This window comes from Trichechus manatus, unplaced genomic scaffold (genome assembly GCF_000243295.1).
Source record: "Trichechus manatus latirostris isolate Lorelei unplaced genomic scaffold, TriManLat1.0 scaffold00093, whole genome shotgun sequence".
Taxonomy (NCBI): Eukaryota; Metazoa; Chordata; class Mammalia; order Sirenia; family Trichechidae; genus Trichechus; species Trichechus manatus.
The window spans coordinates 8,759,347-8,777,435 of record NW_004444029.1 but is presented as its reverse complement, the minus strand read 5'-3'; the positions used below and the strand labels follow the sequence as shown (position 1 = coordinate 8,777,435).

Below are 18,089 nucleotides of genomic sequence, written 5' to 3'. Positions count from 1 at the left end.
TCCATTTTTCAAATCTATAGCCATTCTTGTTTTCATCCAGTCTGTTGTGTTGGTTCAACTATTACATATTCCAGTATTTGCATTTGGTTCTGTGTCACTGCCTGTTCCTTCTTATTTTTACCCTCTCATCGCTGTGACCATCTTTGTTATGCTTATTTTGAATTGTCGATCTGTCTTGTCCATTCTGGTTTGTCTGGCACAGGTTGTTCAGCGTGTTGTCTCTCCTGTTGTGATGGCACTCTTCAAATAGCTGCTTATTTTGACCTGTGCGCTTGGTTTTCACTGGGTTCATCAGCTTTCTCAGCTAGTAATAGATACTAAGGGGAAAAGCCAGGGTCCAGGCCCGAGGGGTGCTTTAAGAAGGGGCTTGGGAGCCTCGGGGGCATTTCCTACAGTGAAGCCCCAGGCACCAGAGGCAGACCTTGAGTCAAACTGTACGTCTGATTCTGCAGTTTAACCTGCCTGCCTGTTTGATGATTTTTTGTTACTATTATGATATTTTCTCGCTCTTTGGAACTTTAGCGATGGGCATTCTTTGAGGCCTGGATTTAAAGTGTGTTCTTCTAAAGAGTATTTGAGTTTGCTTCTTACAGATTTCTCAAGACATTGGCAACCCAGGGCCACTGCACACTAAGTTTTCAGCTTGCGGTTTCAGGGTCACAGAGATAGTATGCATTTCAGCCACAAATATGGAGTCCTTGGGTGGCACAGATGGTTAAGTATTTGACTACTAGTTGAAAGGTTGGTGGCTCAAACCCACCCAGAGACCTCTCAGGAGACAGGCTTAGCTATCTGATTCTGAAAGAGTGCGGCCTGAAAGCCCTGTGGAGCAGTTCTACTCTGCACACATGGGGTCACCATGAGTTGGAATTGACTCCACAGCAACTAACAATAATAGTGGGTCCCCATCCACCCCTTTCCCTGCCCCCCATTCCCATTCCATTCCCCACTGTCACAATCCCCCCCTCCAGATCTAAGGTTGAGACAGAAACATCTCTCTTGAGCTAGGTCAGGGATTTTTATTTGCATTTCCAGCAATGGATGTTAGTCTTTGGGGGTCCTGGCATTGTGCAAATGGTCCATGATCTAACCTCCTACCCTCCTACTCCCAGGCTTGCTTTCCTTTTGATCACTTGAGGCAAATTAAAATCCAGACTCTAGGCAGCCAAGAAGGAGCCCGATGGCTCAGTGATAAGTGCTCAGCTGCTAACCCTAATGTCAGCGGTTCGAACCCACCAGCTGCTCTGTGGGAGAAAGATGTAGCAGCCTGCTTCCATAAAGACCACAGCCTTGGAAACCCTATGGGGCAGCTCTACTCTGTCCTGTAGGGTAGCCGTGAGTCAAATCACCTGGACAGCAGGGGTTTAGGCAGCCAAGGATCAGCAGGTACCTAAGCACTCACTCACATTTTTCTCCTCCTTTCTGGCCTCTAGTTATTCAGGTCTCCTTTACTTTTCTGGAAACCCTGGTGGCATAGTGGTTAAGTGCTATGGCTGCTAACCAACAGGTTGGCCGTTCAGATCCACTAGGCGCTCCTTGGAAACTCTATGGGGCAGTTCTACTCTGTCCTTTAGGGTCACTATGAGTCGGAATTGACTGCAACGGGTTTTGGTTGGTTTTACTTCCTTGCCTTGGAGTCCTGGTGGCACAGTGGTTAAGAGCTTGGCTGCTAACCAGAAGGTTGGCAGTTCAAATCCACTAGGCGCTCCTTGGAAACCCTATGATGGGCAGTTCTACTCTGTCCTGTAGGGTCGCTATGAGTCAGAATCAGCTATGAGTCGCGTGGGTTTCACGCTCAGTCATGCTTTCAAAAAGTATTTTGTTTGTTAAAATTTCACCCAGCACTTCAACGTCTTCTTCATTGAGAGTGGTTTCTCTGCACATCTAATCTTCCATAATGCCAAAAATGTAAGTCCTGTGTGTTTTGTAGAAAAATAGTTATACTAATGTTTAATATATGGGCTGACATTGAACATTCACACAGGCTGACTTTCTCATGCCACCTGCCGTCATCCGGTAACAGGTATCAGGAATTGTCTGGTATCAGGAAGTTCCTTTAGGAGGAGGGGTTGACAGTGGTAACTTCATTTACTAAAATGGGACTCTTTCTGTGTCAGTTTCACCAGAGACCCCAAAGGCTGAGAACAAAACCGTAGGTGCCAAGTACTTCCACATTCTAAAGGGAGGAGGCGCTAGACCACCAGCGCCCCACATGCTAAGAGATTGGGAAGCGACCCTGGGGAGCACTAGCAGCACATTGGGAAGGAGGAGCTGGGCTCACTTCCAGGCTGTGTGAGAGCAAGGGAGCGGATGTCTTTGGAAGTTGGTGTCAGCGTGCTGGACATTTCCCTTCTTCCCAAGGGGAGAGGGTGGGGATGCTTCCTCTTCACCCCATGCCAATGAGGAGCCGCTTGAAGAGAACCGTTTGGAGAGCTTGATGTATCCTATGGAGTGTGAGGGACACAGGGACTGCTAACTAACTCCTAAAAAGTCTAAAGGCAAAGTGGAGGTGGCCAGCTTCTGGAGAAACCAGAAGAGGAGAGATGGCCGCGTTGGAAATGGCTCACGCTCCCAGGGGCTTCCTCTGGGCCGGATGTTACCCCCAAGAGAGGGGGCCCGATTTGGTCATTTGAAGAAGGAATCCAGCCAAAGGGAGCATCTGAAAGGATGAGACAGCTCCGATGGAGGGGAGGACTGCTGGAAACGGAAGGCCTGAGGCAGGGACCTTGAGTCCCAAATCACAGCGGGAGGTCCCCAGCGATGAGGAGTCTCTGAGAACCCACAAGAAAGCAGCTGTAAGAGAAAGAAGCTAGGATCGGATTCTGCTGCTCCCAGAGGCCACCAACACCAGATTACACCTGTACCACCCACATGAGACCTCCCCTCCCCTCCCCCTGCTGTGCTGTGGCGAGCCCAGGACTCAGGCTCAGGAAGTGTGAGAGGGAGATGAAGCTGACCGGCCCCTTCCTCATCCTGATCTCCAGGCTGCAGGAGGGGAGAAGCTTTCAACTGGTTGGCATTTGAAGAGTTGATCTAACACTAGAGGAGACCTGCTAATACCTAGAAAAAGAGACTATTCTTTAAATAATAATAATAAAACTCTTTCACCTGTTCCTTACCTGAAAAAGACTGGAAAAGCTATAAATTCCATCACATCATCCCATTAGGTTTGTATGGGCACCCATAAGAAAATAAAGTTGCTTTTGTTTCTGCCCAAGTCGAGCTGGACAGTCAACAGACTCACTTGAGGAGGAGGACGGCGGGGTGGGAAGCACGCTGCAGCTGGCAAGAAAAGGCTTTAGAGTTGTGATGTTATACAGGTGGGACTTTTTAAAACCAAAGAAAAAGGCTCATTTATTATTGTCCTGGCATTTCCTGGACAAACTGTGTGAACCCCTACAAGATTTCATGCAGGAGAGAATGGGCCCACCTAGGAGGTTTGTGGAAACCCTGGTGGCATAGTGGTTAAAAGCTACGTCTGCTAACCAAAACGTCGGCAGTTTGAATCTATGAGGCGCTCCTTGGAAACTACAGGGCAGTTCTGTTCTGTCTTATAGGGTCGCTATGAGTTGGGACCAACTTGAGGGCAACAGGGTTGGTTTTTTTTTAGGAGGTTTGCAGGCAAGGATGGGAGAAGCAAGAAAGTGCTTGCGCTTGCATCTCCCAAGTGCAGCTTGCTTGCTAATACAGTGAAACGTGCAAACCAGAACCCGACAGGACTACCTTGTTTTTGTAGGTCTCGCAAGTTTTCCTCACTATGAGTGGAAAATATTTGAGTTTTCCTTCTGACAGGTTTCCACCGTATAGAGGTTCCAGTTTTTGCAGGTTTCCCTGTAAGTACTGTACAGGTAGTCCCTAACTTAACGACATATTCTAGTTACCATGAACTGCACTGACGACCCTCCTTTTTTTTTTTTTAAACATCTTATCATTAGTATAGAGCCCTGGTGGTGTGGTGGTTAAAAGCTTGCCTGCTAACCGAAAGGCTGGCAGTTCGAATCCACCAGCCACTCCTTGGAAACCCTATGGGGCAGTTCTGTTCTGTCCTATAGGGTCACTATGAGTCGGAATCAACTGGACAGCAATGGGTTTGGGTTTTTTTTTGTTTTTATCATTAGTAATATGTACTACATACAATGTTGCAGCGCATAATTTGCCGATGCTGTCATTCTTATGCCAGTCTCCAAAGATCAGATTTATAAGGATATTGATAATAAAAGGCAGTAATAATGAAAACTAAAAAAAAAAAAAAAATTTTTTTGATTTACGATTTGCAACAGAGTCTTTGGAACAGACCCCATTGTAAGTCGTGGACTACCTGTAGTCATATTTACTTCTGAGAATTATGACATGTTGCAGTTTATATGCTACATATTGTCAGTGTGGTTAATTTGATAAAAAGCAAGACCTTTATTAAATAGCAGAAACTACACTTCTCTGTAATAAAAGAGGACGTCACCATGAAAATCATTGAGACCACAGAGATTTACTGATGGTCTTGCTGGAAGGTATTTAAGAGTAGTCAAACTTAAAAAAGTTACCCTTTTTTCTTTTACAAAAGTTAAGCGGTTCTAGTTTGCTGACCCTCCCTGTGGTGACAAGTGGCTGTCGGGAGTATGCTACTGTGTGGTCTCTGTGTGTTTTTGGGGCACCAACGTTCATTCCCACGTCCTTAAATGCTACTCTCCAAATTACAGGGACTCAAATTATGCAAACTACATTTCCCAAACTCCCTTGCCTCCAAGATTCTGAACGTGATTTATTTCTGCCACTGTATTTACATGAGATTTCACAGCTCGGAGGAAAAAGTGGTATTATCTGTTTCTTGTGTAGAGTCTAGCAAATGCTTAGGCCATAGAAGACTTAAAGTTTTGCAGCGGCCTCTAAGGGATCTTAGCGCCCACCTATCTCTAGTACTTGGGGCAGCTGTGATCAACAGCAGGGGTTCCCCGTATTTTCCTGGCTTGGATGACAGCAGCGTGGTGGCAGACCTGAAATTTAGTGGCAGCTACCCCTGACTTTTAACTCCTGTGGTCCTCTTAACAGTGTCAAACACATCTAAATGCCCTGTACTCAGTTCCTTTCTGCTTGAAATGCCTGTAGTGGTTTGCTTTTCTGACTGAACCCTGGCTAATACAGCTACCAAGCTGATATTTTGAAAGAAATGAACATACTTAACTGGTACCTTTAAGTTAAAGGTGATTTCTTTTAGCCGTAAGCAAGAAATTAATTATCTTTATAAAAGAAACTTATGCTGTGGAGAGAGAAACTTGAAAATGGATGTTTAGAAATGTTTATCACTATGTGATTTTGTTGTCCAAAACTATGTGTTAAATCAAGGTTTTTGAAATAAGGGAACATACTGAATTACATTGTTTTCACTAAAATAAACAATGGTAATCTTTCTTTACTGAGAGAAATTAGGACTTTTTTTTTACTGTTAATAAATACAATAAAAATATTTTCAAAATAGTTTGTCATCTATATGACATCTTTTGATTTCTAATTGTGTGTGTGTGTTATATTGTATATACTAGGTTAGTTTAGTAGCATGTGTATATAATTTAAAAATAAATACAAAGACTTATGGGGGGCACAAGATTTTTACCGATATGGGTACACAATCAAGAAGGCTTGGAAACCACTGCTTTAGGATGCACAGCTACGGTGTCACAACCGCTGGAAGAACACAGACACACTCTCTCAAACACACACACGCTTCCATTAGTCCTGGCTCTCTCCCACCAAACTTCCCCCCAGATTCCTCTACGCATCATTGCTGCCGTTGCCATGGTAAAGACTGGACGCTATGAGGGCTGTTCCCACAGTGCACTGGGCACAGAAAACTTGTTCCAGACTCTCCTTTGCCTCGTGGAGAGCTTGAAGGACAAGATAAAGATGACCTCACAATGGTTGGGGAACGGAGGTGGGGTCTCTCTAGTTAAAACGATGGTCTTGCCCCACCCCACATACACACATGCTGGAAATGCTGGGTCGCACACATTGTAAGTTCTCTGTCCAATGTCACCTTATCAGTGAGGACTTCTCATGCATATTGTAACACAGCTGCCCCTGCCACTTCCACAGAACGCACTGCCATTTGACAAACTTTATATTTTACTTGATTATTGTTTGTCTTCCTCTCTCTTAAGGAGCCCTGGTGGTGCACTGGTTAAGCACTCAGCTGCGAACTGAAAGGTCATTGGTTTGAACCCCCCAGCTGCTCCTTGGGAGAAAGATGTGGCAGTCAGCTTCCATAAAGATTACAGCCTTGGAAACCCTATGGGGCAGTTCTACTGTGTCCTACAGGGGTCACTATGAATCAGAATCCACAAAGCGGTAACGGGTTCCCCTCTCTTGAGTGGAAGCTTTGTGAATACAGGGAGGTTTACCTATTCTGTCTGCTTTTGATTTCCTAGCATCTAGGAGAATGCCTGACTCATAGCAGGCACTCAGTAAAAACTCAGTGATAATCAAATATTTGCTTTCCCAGCCTCCCCTGATGCCAGGTTATGAGCACATGACCCAGGCTCTACCAATTAGAAGCACCCACCCAAGAATATGACTCTTACTAGTATAAATCCATTCTGGTGCAAGTGGCAGCAGAGAAGCCAGCTACAGCTGGTGTCCTGAGGTGGCATCTTTGGTGCCAGTGTCCGGCACCTGCCCAGTGTCACTGTGTCAGCATGGCCAGCAGTGGAAATTGTGCCTGGTGGTGGTGTCATGGGACCAGATCCATGGCAGGATTGGGGTGAGGTTCTTGGCTGTGTAGCTTCCAAGCCTGCTTCTCTGGACTTTCCAGGATATTCTAAGAGGCACCAGCATCCTTTTAATAAAAATCCCTTTTCTACCATAATTTTTTAAATGGGATTTGTAGTTAGAGTGCCTTGGGTCAAATATTACCTTCACCACTGGACAAATCATGTCGCTAACTCTGAGCCTGTTCCCACATCTGTGAGTGGGTAAATTCAGTGTCCTACCTCATAGGCTTGGGGTGAGGATCCAATGAGATCTTGCCCATGAAGTGCTCTAGGACACAGTCCGCAAACTTGCAGCCCCAGGCCAACAGAAGTGTTTTGTCTGACAAACAGTATTATTATTATCTGATGGCTAACACTTTAAAGGGGGTTTCATGAAAGTTCTGGATTTCCGACTTCTCTGATAAATCAGAGGCTCTGGCAACATGGGACCACATTCCTACTGTGCAACGAGAGATCAAGCTGAAACAGTTTGTCTCCTGCGGAGAAGGTAGGAACCCTCCTGACTCCCCATAGGTCACTCCTCACGTCACCTGCCGGGCCTCTGTTGAAGGATTTTGAGTTTGTAGTCCTGCACCAGGGATATAAAGATTTTCTAAAGCTGCAGAATTAAACAGCCTGGCTAAAATGTCTCTGAGAGCTTTTTCAGACTGGTTGGGTTTTCTATTGCTGTGCAACAAATTCCAAAACTAGTAGCTTAAAACCACCACTATTTTCTCAAATGTCTTTTTGGGTTAACTGGGCTTAGCTGTGCATTTCTGCTCCATAGGATACTGGCTGGGACTGCTGTCACATGGGGGCTCCTCTGGACTGGAACATTCAAGATGGCTCACTTATATGGTTAGCAATTAGTGTTGGCCGTCAGCTGAGAGCGCCACTGGGGCTGGCTCAGGACTCGTCCATGTGACTTAGGCTTGCCACAGCATGGCAGAAGTGAAGGTTACCAGTCTTCTTAAGGCCTGGGGTTGGAAGTCCCAGAATGTCATTTCTGCTCCATTCTATTGGTCAAAGCTAGTCATAAAGCCAGCTCAGATTCAAGGGAGTAGAGTGAGATGGGAAACGAGCTTCACCTCTACATGTAAGGAACAACATGTGTACAGGGAGGAAGGAATTATCGGGGGCCATCTTTGGAGACTAGTGACTACATACAGCTAACATCTTATGATTATTCACTTGGCCTTAGTGTAAGAATGGCAGAGGTGGGAGAGAAGCGTCTTTTAGCAGTTTAGTAAAAAATAAATTCCAGAATTACTTATCACCTTCTACCACAACAGTGCAACAGTTATTGAAGACCGATTTCCAATAAATTCTACTTTGTCAGGGCTGGCTAAAATCTGCTGCATCTTAGCTAGCTGCTTAAACATTTATATTAAGAGAATAACTAATAGCATTATCCCTAACCCCTCCTGCATGTTTGCCTTTAAAGTTGGATACCTGCGAACTATAGGTTGATAAAATGAGAGATTAATTCATTTCCATCAAGTCATGCAAGTTTTCTGTTGACTCGGATTCCAGCCAGAGTATGGAGTGCTCTATCAAAGGGTGGCCCCAGCTGGAGCTGGCAGACCAGGACATAGGAGGGGAGAGTTGTTGGTGTGCGAAGTACTGAGTCTGAAAGGTTACATCCTGACTCATATGGAAGCTGATGGAGCTGAGACACAGACAATCTAACTTTTATTGGGAAAGAAAACAGAGAAAATAACAAGGGTAAAAGTTGAGGCAACCCAAACATGAACCAAGGTCAGCACTACAGACCTGAGAGAAATATGTTAAATGTGAAGTCAGAAAACCACAAGCAGAAACAAAAGATGAGCCTAAATTCTAAAGTAATGCAGAGGTGTTCAGCAGCAAGAACAAACCATAAACTTCAGGGCAAAGGGCAGCAACTGGAATGAAATCAGGCAAGAGAAGGTTCTGGAGGTCAGTGTGGCAAGTTGTGAATTTTGTGCCTAAGAATGAAAGATTTTCTTCAAAGATAAGACCTGTTCCTTCTTTTCTTAAAGGCCTTGCCTTCAAGCTATCTCTGGCCAATTTGGACCCTAAAAAGAAGACAGGAATGAGAAGGGAGAAATCGGTATGACCGTGATGCCCTCCCTCAACCGCTGCTTCAATTGCTTGTCTGCCCGACACAGCAGTTCTTGGCCCTCCCTGTACACTAGACTGTTGCCTGGACCTCAACCCAAACAACCAAATAGAATTTCTAGGGGTGGATCCCAGGTACTGCTTGTTTTTTTAAGTTCCCTCAGGTAATTCTAACGTGCAGCCAGTGGCGAGACCCACTGGCCTGATGTCTTCACTCTGAGACAGAGGCAAACCCACTCAGAGGAGAGGAGATGGTTCCAGCCAGAAGTCTGCCATGGTCACAGCTCCGACCAGTAGAAACCAGCAGGAGAGCACTCCCACATCGGTGCTGGCTGTAGGAGCTTCAGGAAGTTTTAGAACATCTTGCCCCAATATGTTCTTACTTACACCGCTATTCACAATGAGGCCAAATCCTTCCTTGGAATCCAACTCTGCTCCAGGCTGGCTGCCGCCAGACCAGAATTTAGGACCTATGAATTGAGAATTTGATCCGAGGAACTAGGCCACTAGCATAATTTGAAAATAAAAGCAGAAAAGCATTCTCCCAGATCATGTTCAGTTCATTGAACAAATAACCGTGTCTCAGTCTGCAAATCACCAAGGTGCAGTGACTCGGAAGTCCAGCTTTGGAGTCAGAGAGCCCTGCGTTCACTATTAGATGAATTGAGCACGCTGTTTTCCCCCAAAACATCCCCAGAGGAGAGTGGCCTTAGAGTTGAGCTATTATGAGGTCTCTCATAGGGTGTGCTCTCAATTACTTTATTTTGAAAAACAAGATAACTATTCGCTTCAAACATACACCACCCTTAGATGACCTCAATTAATGCAAGGTCTGAGGTGCTTATGGAGGCCACCTGACAAAATTAGTCAAAAAAAAAAAAAGTAGCAAACAAATCTTCACAGATTTATTCTCTGTGTGAATCTAAGGTATGACTGCACATATGCAAGTGCTTGGTGTTGTAAACAAGCTTTGAAAATTTTTCTTTCAACATCAATGTGTTTATGGAATGGAGACCGCAACTTAAAACAACAGTCCTAAGGTTATGCGAACAGTACATGTTACTTGGGACGTTTTTAGTGCAACATGATGTACAGATTGAAAAGTGCTCCTATTTTATATTTTTATAATTAGATTTTAAAATTATTATAAAATCCGTATTTTGTAATTTATAAAGTTGGCGCAATACTACTACCTATTTCACAGAATGACTGTGAGGTTAAATAAGATAACATATATAAAGTGTCTGGCACAGAGAAAGTCTCTGATAAATGATTGATACTGTTATTAATATTACAGTGGTGCTGACGACAACAATAGCAAATGTTTAGGTAAGTGTCTTAGTTTTCTTGGGTTGCCGTAACAAAATACCACAATGTGGGTGGCTTTAAATGCACTCTCTCACAGTTCTGGAGGCTACAAGTCCAAATTCAGGGCTTCAGCAGTCAAGCTCTTTGTCAGCTCTAGTGGAAGCTCCTTCCTTGTCTCTCTCAGCTTCTGGCAGCCCCCAGGTGCTTCTGGGCATGCTTGGGTTTGTAGACAGATTCTCACATGCTGTTTTCCTGGGCCTGATTCTTTCTGAGTCTGTCACTGTCTCTTACAAACGCCACTCGGAAGGGATTAGGATTAGGACTGCCCTACTCTGATATGACCTCGTTTAATCTGACCCATAATAAAAGAAAAGCTATTGCCAAACAAGGTCACACTCACAAGTTCAGGGGTTAGGACTTCAACACATCTTTTGGGAGGGCACAATTCAATCCGTAACAGTAAAATTATTTTTTAAAAAGTCGTTATTTCTTTATGAAGTTAAACATACTCTTACCGTATGACCCAGCAATCCCACGCCCGGGTTTACACAAACACCTGGCGACGAGGGGGGAGACAGAAAACCACAATTTGGTGCGACGAGCGGTGTATGAGACGGGAAGAACCGGGAACACAAGGAGCCAGAGGCGAAGTGAATTGCTTTGACCTTGCCATCCTGACGGCAAGTGCCTAGAGAAGGATCTAACACAGACTTCCAGACTAAGCTCAAGCCTAAGGGGTAAACAGGGCAGTTTAATACAATGCTTAAGCTTCAGGCACAGCGAGTAACGTAAGAACGTGTGGGGAGAATATAAGCAGTGACAGACGTTCAGATCCCTGGAGCAGTAGATGAGGGAAAACGACTAGTGGGATTTGAAAGTTAAGATATAGGTAAGGGCCAATTTACGCAGGGCTCATAATGTCAGTTTAAGCAGTCTGAACTTTATCTTACGGGCAATGGGAAACCGCTGCGAGAGTCTACGTGTAAGGTCGCTGAAACTCAAAAACAGACGTGCCTTGTCCAAGTTATACAGTTAGGTACAGAACCAGGAAATGAACCAACGTCTAATTAATTCATTTCTAATGAATTTCTGATGAACTAGCTCCCAACTCCCCCGTTGCGCCCTGTTCTTCACCGGATCGCGCAGTTCAGAAGACGAGGAAAACGTTTCTAACTTGCCACCGGCTCTGCGGAAATGCCCGCAGCGGTTCAACCGGAAACAGAAAGCGACCGCTACAGACGCCACCTAACGGCCGGCTGCAGCGAAGCTGAGCCCGGAAGGCCGCAACACCGGAAGGGGCCCGGCCGTTTCCGGTAAAAACCCGACGAACTAGCCGCTCACAGGAGAGTCTCCGAGATCCTGATTGTGCATTCGGCTCTGCGACGTCGCTACCCGCTTTTGCGCAGGCGCCGGGGCGACGGCGCAGGCTAACGCGTACGCAAGCCGTGCGCGCGCCCGCCCTCTGTCCTGCTTTGGCGCTGCTTTTAGGGAAAATCTCCTGGAGCAGGAGCGCGGCTTCTGCTCTTTGGACTACGACTCCCAGCATGCTAAGGCCCGCGCGTCGGTACGGCGTGCGGCTTCTTAACAGGTTAGGAGAAATTGGAGGTTTGGGTGACGTCGTAGAGCAAAGATATTGAATACGTCGTTTGAGGAAGTTCCTAACACAAGCCCCAGTGGCCTAATGGATAAGGCATTGGCCTCCTAAGCCAGGGATTGTGGGTTCGAGTCCCATCTGGGGTGCTTCTTTTCTTTTCTCTCTCATGAAAATACTTTTTTCCTTCCTTAAAAAGTTATAGTGAGATATGCTGATTTACTTTTTTGTAGGCGAATGTATGTGTGGTTTTACTAGCTGTTGGGCTGCGATTTGCGAGAATCAGCAGCCTTTGTTTCCTCCCTGTGAGCCGGAGGTGTCGTAAGGTTCCGGGGAAGTCGGTCCATACACTGAATTTTTATTTCCCTTCTAAACCAAAAACCCGTTGCCGTCGAGTCGATTCCGACTCAGCGACCCTATGCTTCCCCTCTAGAAATTACTAAAAAATACTTCCGGTACGTGTTCCACACCAAATGCACACCCACTCCCACTGGGCCCGCCTTTCCTCCTGGCCTGCAGTCGGGGGCCTAAGGGCGTCCCTACGAGGTACGGACGAGAGGACCGCCGTCCCTGGGCTGCCTTCCTCGGGGCTTCCGTAGGGCCTGATGCTCACTTACACTCGGCTTTCGTTTGCTTCTGTCTAGCTCGCTAGGGCGCCGCTCGGCGCTCGATTAATACGGCTCCGCAGGCTAGGGAAGGGGGACGTTCCACTGTCCCTCGGTCGATAGGGGGAGCCGGGGTCCGACCAGACCATTAAGCGGCTGGGTTAGGGGACATGGGGAGGGGCGTGGGCGCCGCCGATAGCTAGCTTCGGGGACGGCCGGGAAAATGACGGCCTTGGGGTCACCGGCGCGCACGTTGCGGGGCCTTCTGCGGGAGCTGCGCCACCTGAGCGCAGCCACCGGCCGACCCTATCGCGACACCGCGGCCTATCGGTACCTCATGAAGGCTTTTCGTGCACATCAGGTACAGAAGCCCAATGTTTCGGGGTCGGGAGGAGAGTCGGGGTGGGTGGGGGTCTGGGCGCAGGGTCTCAGCGCCTGCTTTTCTGAGGCCGACCCTCCCACCGAGCCTGGGGCCCGACGCGGAATAACCGAGGCCCGGCGCAGGGCCAGGTAGCACTAGGGACACGGTGGCGGTTCTCTAGGGGTGGCGCCGCCCCCGAGAATTTCATTGGCTGGGCTTTTGCCTGTGCGGAGGGGAAAGTGGAATGGAGGAAATGGAGGGAGATGAAGAGAAAAGGTGTCCGTAGTGGGGCGTACAGTGTCCCTACACCTGAAGCCACAGCATCTCTTCAAGCTTGCCCTCGCCCTTCCCAAGTGAAGCTATTCTGGGGAGCAGAAAAGACAACTGTAGTAAGATGAGGACTAATTGGGAGCTTCCTGGAGAGTAGAAGCTGTGTTTAAGTTGTGGCCTCTGCACTACCTAAGAAAATGGCTGTGAGGAGCCCTGGTGGCGCAATGGTTAAGGCGTTCTAGTATTACTACTAGAAACCTGTAATGAAGTCAGCTACATTATTATTCTACTATATGCATTAATTTGGTATATGACCAGGTGGACTTTTTACTTACGTAGCAGATACTATCAAGATGGGAGGACATGCTCGAGAAATTCGTTTGTGAAATCCACAGCCCTTTTTCCCTTCAGACTAGATTAAATGGAAGAATTTAGAATTAAATGGAAGATTGAGACTCAAGGGACAGTAACCTGTACAAAGACATGTAGAAGAACACGGAGAACTTCGGGTACCTGGCTGCCAACTAGAATTCTTACACCGAACTGCTGTCTTTAGAGTTATGGAACTGGCTTGCAAAGAAGCTTGGAGAGTTAGCTTGGACTTTAGGGAAGGGAACTTTGAGCGTTGTAGGGAAAAGGAGAACCATCATCCTAACCATTTAACTTCTGAGAGCCGTGGAAGTTTGAATGCAAAATCTTAGAACTAAAATTCAACTAATTCTTTTAAAGGCCATAATGTTCAGGGTCTGTGCTAAAACTTTGGCCAAAAAAAGCGGTGAGTAAGATACAGATGTCTTTTAAGAAGCTTGCAGTACACCTGAGGAGGCATACAAGAAACTGAATAAATTAGGGCTAAGGAAATAGATAAGGGGCGGGGGGGGGGGGCTGGGGGCGGTCGGAGTATAAAGAAGGGGGAGTTAGGGAAGGCCTTCAGGAGGAAATTCATTAAGCTGGGGCCTGAAGGATAAATTGGAGTTAGCAAGCAAATGGGGTTAGGGGGAGATGAGGATCCAGGTATAGAAGCTGCACAACTGAAAACCCAAAGGTGAGAACAACTATTAGAATGTCTGGAGCGTAGTATGTGGTAGGTGGTAAGCAGGAATTGAATCGTTACTGTAAATGTGATGGGAGCCATTCTAACATTTTTAAAGAGGTGACATGATTATAGTTGTATCCTATGGAGGCAACATTATTGACCTTGAGAGAGGCTTGGCAATGACTCTGGAATACCTTGGAAATACATCCAAAATTCATGCTAAAAATTCCAGAAACACCACGTTGTGTGAGGCGTATGAGGACACAGGAAAGGTTTCCTTCTGGCTAAGAGGTGACTGTGCTCATTTTCTCTATCCTGCCCTTAGGCAGAAGGGATTCCCTGAGGGTGGAACCTCCCCTTTCTCCTTAGGGAAAAATGCAGTTTTCAGTTTCATTTGATCTTTTGTGACTTACTGTGTATATTGTTGACCCGTGTCTCCTGACTTCTCCGGCTCAGCCAAATCAAGAGCAGGATTCTCCATCTTATACTCACATAGAATTCCCATTGCAAACCCAACAGATCTTGGCTTGTATAGTAGAAATAAATGTTACCTTTATTGGTGCTTAATACTGGTATTGATCTCATACATTTTCAATTACTAAAAGGGTATGTTTGATTAAATTAGATGAATTCCCTATTTGAGCAGCTAATGAGTGATTTCACACATGATATGCAGATCTTAACCCAGATACTCTAGTTCTCAGATTCCAACCTAGATGGTCAAATAGAGAAAGGAAGGTCAAAAGGAAGGAGATTATGTTGGCAGTGGTACCACTTGACAGGGCTCCTTAAGTCACTTGAGGCGATGCACACATCCTGTCTCACCTTTCCTCCCACTACCTCAGAACACAAAACTAGTCAAGTAAAGGACCAAAAACCAAACCCACTGTCTTCGAGTTGATTCCAACTCATAGTAACTGTACAGAATAGAACTGCCCCATAGGGTTTCCAAGGCTATAAATCTTTACGGAAGCTGACTGCCACATCTTTCTCCCACTGAGCAGCTGGTGGGTTTCAACCTCCAACCTTTTGGTTTGCAGCGGAGCACTTTAACCACTGCGCTACCAGGCCTCCTTTAAGTAAAGGACAGCCTACTAATTTATTTAATCTGGAAATTAAGTATGCTGAAAAAAACAACGTTTGGAGTCCCTGGGGAAAATGGCTATGAATTTTCCAGCTTTGTAAAGTCACCAGAATACAGACTTTCACATGGATAAGTAAATGTGAGAGCAAATAGAATTAAGTAAAATGAATGTATGCATTTTATTTTTATATTTCATTTTGTTACTGTTGAGGAAAAAGCTATTACTTTTCAAACAAAGTAAGTTTTTAATTTTCGTTGCAATGAAGGGCTTACGCCTCATTAACTGAAGTCGCACAGACATAACGCAGCCCTTCATTTCTTTGAAGGGGAGAAAGTTCCCTGTTCTATTTCTTAGGCAACATTAATGAGCAATGACCTGATTATAGTTCCCATCTCTCTGCCATTATTCAGCCACTGAGCCTCTCTGGGCTTTAGTTTCCTCATTTGTAAAATGAGGGATTTGAAACGAGATGATTTCTACCTGTATTAAAACTTGGGGACACTATTCAGCGAAACTCCTCTTAAAATCCCTGTTTGATTTGCTAGAGGTCAGCTTTCCTATAGAGTGCCTCTATGTAAGTATCCCCATACACGTTTGTATTTCTTCCGTGCAATTCACTTTGAGCTATTGCTTGACTACTAAACCTTCCTCCGTGGAGCTGGACCTGTGGCTGGGGTGTGACAGTTATCTGACTTTCTACTTCTCTAGGTCACCAGTGAGAAGCTGTGCAGAGCCCAACATGAGCTTCACTTCCAAGCCGCCACCTATCTCTGCCTGCTACGCAGTGTCCGGGAACACATGGCCCTGCATCAGGAATTTCACGGCAAGGGCGAGCGCTCAGTGGAGGAGTCTGCTGGCTTGGTGGGTCTCCAGTTGCCCCGTCAGCCTGGAGGGAAGGGCTGCGAGCCATGAAAATGGAGATTTCCTTGAACACTTCCTTCATACGATAATTTAATCATTTCTGTCTATATGTATTTATCATTAAATTGTTTTAAAGTCTGAGGCTTTTCTCTATAGTTTTGTTGACTGGTTCTTAGAACAATAAGCTGGAGAAGTTTTCATTTTTACTCTCAGTGGATTTACTGAACTTCATACACTAGGCTGATTGGTATTCTTGACCTACTTTTCAAAGTATTTTTTTTTTTTTATTTTAAAGGTAATATAAGCCTTTTTTTTCCTCTTACAAGCCTGTTTTAAGGAATTCAGATGGTATAGACATATGAAAGCCCTCTTTTCCCTTGCCCCGCCCCATCTCCATTACCAGGTGGTAACCATTACTAACAGTTTAGTTTCTTTCCAGATATTTTCTGTCCGTATACAAACGTACAATTATACATATACATGTTATTAAAAAAATACAGAAGTGTGATGCATCAGGGTCCTGGCAGGAACCAAGTAGCACACTCAGGGTTATCGAGGAGAATTGATGAAGGAGTACATATAAAGATCGGGGCTGAATTATGGTAAGTCAGCGAGATGCTGGAGCTCCTAGGGGCTAGCAGCAGTGGGGAGCTGTTGCCTCTCCTAGGCCTGACAGGAACAGCCACCACTACAGCCTGCTGGGAGGGTTGAAGGGGAGGTGGTGATATGATACTTCCCTCCATTTACCTTCTGATCTCCCTGTCAAATTGCTCTTCCTCTTGAACTCTCTATTGGCGCCAATTGCTCTGCCACACACTTGGCTGGCCAAGTGAAAACAAGCTTCACTGTATTCCTCTCTCCTCACTCTCCACATCTAATCAGTTACCAGTTTCTGCTTCTGTAGTAGGTCAAATCTCCTTTTCCCCTTCTCTGCCCTCACTGCCTCTGCCTTAGTTCCAGCACTGATAATCTTTTGGCTGAACTATTAAAATAATTCCCTAAATGATCCCCTTGTTTCTAATGCCCTGAAATAAGAGTTCTTTTTCTGTGGCTCCTTTATGGTATACGCCAGAGCCCTAGTGGCACAGCGGTTAAGTGCTACAGCTGCTAACCAAAAGGTCAGTAGTTTGAATCCACCAGCCCTATGGCGCAGTTCTACAATGTCCTATAGGGTCGCTATGGGTTGGAATTGACAACAATGGGGTTATGGTATATGCCAGTTATAATTGTAGGTATGTCTTAAAACCTCTTTTCCCTTGGACCATGTCTCATTCATTTTTGTAGTGTCCAAATCACCTTCCACAGTAACGCATGCATAGCATACACTCAATAAATGTTTTTGAATGTATGGGTCAGCTAGCTGAGGAGTATAACTGAACAACAGAACTATTCATAAAGCATTTCAAAACACCATCTCTTTCATTTAAGAGATTAATAGTATTAAGAGGTCAAACAAACATTCAATGGGTCAAAAAGACAAATGTTCAACATGCATTTCTTGTTCCTTGCTTTATTTCATGGGCATGTGTTTGTTAGTATTGTCTAAAGATGGTTTATACTTCAGTTAGAGTGAAGAAAGCAAAAGGATCAGGCTATGTTGAGGAAGTTCTGATTTCCTTTGTGGTTACGATATTGTATATACACTAAAACTTCAAAAGAGATTTGAGGCAGAATTCCTAACAGGGTAAGAAAGAAGTATTACGGGTTTGGACTCACATAGACCTAGGTCGTAATCTAGCTTTACACTTTACCAGCTGTGTAATCCTGGGCAGGTTAGTTGGCCTGAGCTTCTTCCTGCTTCTGTGGAACAGGAAGCTCTACCTCATCAGGTGGTTGTGACTAAGTAAGAACAGTGTGTATATAAAGCACTTGCACAGCGCGTGAGTGCCTGACAAAAAGAAAATCTTAACCGTTGTCAGTTTTTTACTCTCATTCCATTTTTTTCTTGTTCACCCTTCTCTAAGCCCACCAGTCTTCAGAAGACAAGTTATTTCTTATGGTTTAAATAATTCACTCAGACTATTTTCTGTCCACATATAATCAATCTGTATGTCCTATTAACAGTGTCGTGATCAAGAATTAGCTGAACTCCCAGAAGGCAGAAGGGGACAAGGAAGCTGGTGATAGGGAAC

At 45.3% G+C, this 18,089-nt stretch overlaps 1 protein-coding gene and 1 non-coding gene across 2 annotated transcripts; both read left to right on the top strand.

The window, feature by feature from the left end:
- Window positions 1-11,815: 11,815 nt before the first annotated feature.
- Window positions 11,816-11,888, top strand: TRNAR-CCU (transfer RNA arginine (anticodon CCU)). The gene has a single exon. It is a non-coding gene; the product is annotated as a tRNA-Arg (tRNA).
- Window positions 11,889-12,520: 632 nt separating this feature from the next.
- Window positions 12,521-18,061, top strand: FMC1 (formation of mitochondrial complex V assembly factor 1 homolog). Its single transcript, XM_004382389.2, has 2 exons — window positions 12,521-12,705; window positions 15,805-18,061. Exons 1-2 carry the CDS (start codon window positions 12,568-12,570, stop codon window positions 16,006-16,008), a joined length of 342 nt encoding a protein of 113 aa, XP_004382446.1. The 5' UTR covers window positions 12,521-12,567; the 3' UTR covers window positions 16,009-18,061.
- Window positions 18,062-18,089: the final 28 nt, after the last annotated feature.